At 39.0% G+C, this 3542-nt stretch overlaps 2 protein-coding genes across 2 annotated transcripts; both read left to right on the top strand.

The window, feature by feature from the left end:
• The first annotated feature begins 1951 nt into the window (after positions 1 to 1951).
• LOC146738078 (uncharacterized) lies at positions 1952 to 2380 on the top strand. Its single transcript, XM_085503554.1, has one exon. The coding sequence runs from the start codon at positions 1952 to 1954 to the stop codon at positions 2378 to 2380; it is 429 nt and encodes a 142-aa protein (XP_085359680.1).
• Positions 2381 to 2416: 36 nt separating this feature from the next.
• LOC146738077 (uncharacterized) lies at positions 2417 to 3542 on the top strand. Its single transcript, XM_085503553.1, has 2 exons — positions 2417 to 3007; positions 3180 to 3542. Exons 1-2 carry the CDS (start codon positions 2417 to 2419, stop codon positions 3540 to 3542), a joined length of 954 nt encoding a protein of 317 aa, XP_085359679.1.

The raw sequence follows: 3542 nt of genomic DNA, 5'->3' as shown, positions 1-3542 counted from the left end.
GTAGTCGAACAAATACTTTAAGTACTACTGGTATATACACACTTTTTTGTGCCAATTTGAATTGGTGCTTGCATACATAAGAATAAGCGAAAATGATAGTTTCAATAAAAATTTGTTCGAAAAATATACTTTGGTGAAATACAAAATGTATAATAAAAACTACATATGTGCTATATAATGCATCTCATCTGCTAAATACACTGCAAATGACATCAAAGTAAATGATACTAACATGATAATGTATGCAGTCAAATTAATGTGCTTTCCAGAATGTTGGATTCATGTGAATTTAAAATTCTGTGAATGGTCCATTCTGTAATATGACAACTAATTTTCAACAGCCACCACATTTTCATATGGGAAGAACAAGATGGCACAACAGGTAACAAATTCTGTACTGTGTCATTTATTTGAAAAGTCATTGATATCTAGCGATTGGTTGCCTGACAATAGAAAGCTTCACTGATTCAGTATTTTGATATTGCAAAGCAGATTCTTTCATAATCATAAAACTATTTTTGTTAAAATTTGAGCTGTAGTTTTATTGATGTTTGTCGATTTAGAATAAAAAAGCACTACCCTGAATGTGACTTAACTATTTCTGCTGCTTGAGTATAAATATCAATCCCATAGTTGTCTGAATGCCAGTCATTTGCTATATGTAGAGATAGTTCATCGATGCATGGTTGACTGAGTGCATACATATCACCTGTGATAATGGGTCTTTGATCATATTCTCCATCTTCCATATCATCAAGAACACCTTCAACACAATATCCTTCAAGGTCTGTGACTTCTATTCCTATAGGGTTTTGCCATTGTCCTGACATCCAGATGCGAAAGGGTGGAGAGTGAGTTGTGCGCATTCTATGACGACTCCATGCCATTCTCCAAGACGCAAGATTCTGGTTTATTTTTCTCATGTAAACATAATGAAGTGCAGCGATATGATGTTCATCAAGTGGATCAGGAGGTTATTTTCTTCCAGGAAGTAAAACATTTGCGAGTAAAGGCTGAGCACTCCTTCATACACATCCCTCCACAGGCGTTCAATACGCTGGTTGTGAACACTCCTTCCAGTTATCATGCTCCCACGATTTCCCCCTCTTTTTGAAATCATGTAATCAGCTATATGAACATTTTCCAAGCCCATATCTGATCTGACACGGCTAGGCAGCCCATAGTTTTCAACACCTGACATGAAACATTTAAACAGTGTTGAAGCTTGGTTGTTGTCTGTGCATGCTAATGTAATGGGTAGTCTACTGAAACCATCAATGCATCCAAATATGATCATGTGCCAGCGTATTAATTTGTGGTTTGTGTCAACATGCCACAAGTGGTTAGGGCCCATGACATGTATGTGCGTCTTTGTAAACGCCCTCTTCTCCTTGCATTAACACCTTCAGAGTCAACCCGTTGGATGTTATTACGTAATCTTGTGCGCTGAACTTTTATTTCCATTCCATATAACAGTTCTTTCAACAATTTTTTCCCACAATAAGGAAAATCAGTTGTTAGGTTCTGTACATGTGCATCCAAGTCTTCATTCGTTATGTATAGTTAATCGCACGAGTTGGAGTGCGTTTATAACTATAAAGGCCCTTTATAGTTGTAAACGCACGACAACGAGTTGCGATTAACGGCTTATACCACGCATCCCCATGCATAAAACGATTAAATTGCAAGAGATTTTTAGTGACTGTTTCGGTTGTGCGTGAGATTGTGCCACTTCAAATTTGCATGAGAATGCTCTTTGAGATTCAAATTAGTAAAGCTCATCTGCGTTCATCGAATACGATTGGATGTTAAGTGATATGACCAATAAGCCTTATTTGCTGAATGGTCTTTTCAAATAAACTCAACTCATTGGTCAATATTTTGAATACAATTGAATTTTCCACGTGTCAAAGCATGGTCTTGTCATTTCGAATGCAGGCAGCGCTCAGTGATGGTCGAATACAGTGACATCTCCGATTCGGAGTACAACGATGACATTGAGAGATTTTGCTCTCAATACGACGAAAAAGAAGATTTTAAGTTAACAAAACAACAAGAACGTCAACGTTTCGGTTTACCTGTAGACAATGAACAGATAGCTGCCATTCAGAATTCGCGAGTGCCAAAAAACACGCGTAGATGTACTAACTGGGGAGTGTCTGTGTGGGATGAATGGGCCCGAGCCAGAAATGAACGAGTCGAGAAGCACGGGGTAAGCAGTAGTGACGTGTTCACATTTTTTCCAAGATTATGCAGCGAACTTGGTGTACGTGAACTTTCATTTTGGTTGTGTCGCTTTGTTGTCGAGGCTCGTCGACAAGACGGAACAGAATATCCATCGAATAGCCTGCGTGTGCTTTGTAGCGCAATTCAGAGATAGTTACGTGACGAATGCAAAAGAGTTGACTTGTGCTTTATGGATACACATGCTCGGGAATTTATGGAATTCCATCACACCCTGGACGGTGTAATGAAGAGTATAGACAGACGGGGAATAGGTGTTATTAAACGTCAAGCTGAACCATACACAGATGATGATGAAAACAAATTGTGGGATAAGGTTTTTTCCATAGAGTCTGCTACAAATTTGAGTTATGCGGTCTACTTTTATGTGTGTAAAGTGTTCGCTCTCCGAGCAGTCGACGAACATAGTAACCTTACAGCCGAACAGTTCGTACAAGGATCAGACAATCAAGCTGACTATATTGAATTTAATGGTAGACCGTGTAAAAATAATCAAGGAGGACTGTATTACTCGCGGAAAATCCCGTATAAAAATGTGCGCCAATACGGCGATCCTTCCAACACGCGTTGTGTTGTTCAGTTATTGAAACGTTATTTGCAATGTATTCCACCGAAAGGTCCCTTCTACCGACGTCCACTGACGTCCAGCGGAGGGCTCAAATTTTCTAAACAGAAGATTGGAGTAAATACTTTACGACAATATCCAAAAAGAATGTGTGATCTGACTGGAATAGATGGGTATCATACTGGACACTCGGGTAAGGTAAGTTTGTCTCAAGTGATTCTGGGGTGGGTGGGATCTTGGGATGGGTTCAAATGTGTTTGAATTTCGCCGATTGAAAACAAATATTGTACATTGTGAAAACGTATTTCAAACGCGATGCAAATAAATGTCGATATATTTACTTCTCAAATCATTCTTTTCATACTTTTAGGTTACTGCGGCGACTTCGTTGTATGAAAAGGGCTTTGATGAGCAACTAATCAAAGAACGCACTGGTCACATATCGGATGATGGGTTGAGAACATATAAACGAACAAGTAACTCTCTTCAGAAAATCGTATCTGATGCTCTCCAACCTCCACTACCGAAAGCAAGTACTTCAGCCATCGTAATTGACGATTCCGATTCCGTACACAAGCCTAAGGTTGAAAGATATGAACAGCCACCGCCTGAACCAGTGACTGCAACATCACACGCAGAATTCAGAGAAATGTGTCGTTCAAATGATTGTTGTTCTAAAAAAATTAAAATTAAGATCCAAGACGGAAACAAATGTGTCAATATTGAATTGTAG

Source organism: Saccoglossus kowalevskii, chromosome 9 (assembly GCF_978046115.1).
Source record: "Saccoglossus kowalevskii chromosome 9, keSacKowa6.1, whole genome shotgun sequence".
NCBI classification, from domain to species: Eukaryota; Metazoa; Hemichordata; class Enteropneusta; family Harrimaniidae; genus Saccoglossus; species Saccoglossus kowalevskii.
The sequence above is the reverse complement of the archived record's forward strand: the minus strand, read 5'-3'. Positions and strand labels throughout refer to the sequence as shown.

Bases quoted from the DNA above. Each gene is read 5' to 3' on its own strand.
- LOC146738077 (XM_085503553.1), top strand. From the start codon at position 2,417: ATGGATACACATGCTCGGGAATTTATGGAATTCCATCACACCCTGGAC. The intron at 3,008-3,179 runs GTAAGTTTGTCT...TCATACTTTTAG, and splicing joins ATACTGGACACTCGGGTAAG to GTTACTGCGGCGACTTCGTT.
- LOC146738078 (XM_085503554.1), top strand. From the start codon at position 1,952: ATGGTCGAATACAGTGACATCTCCGATTCGGAGTACAACGATGACATT.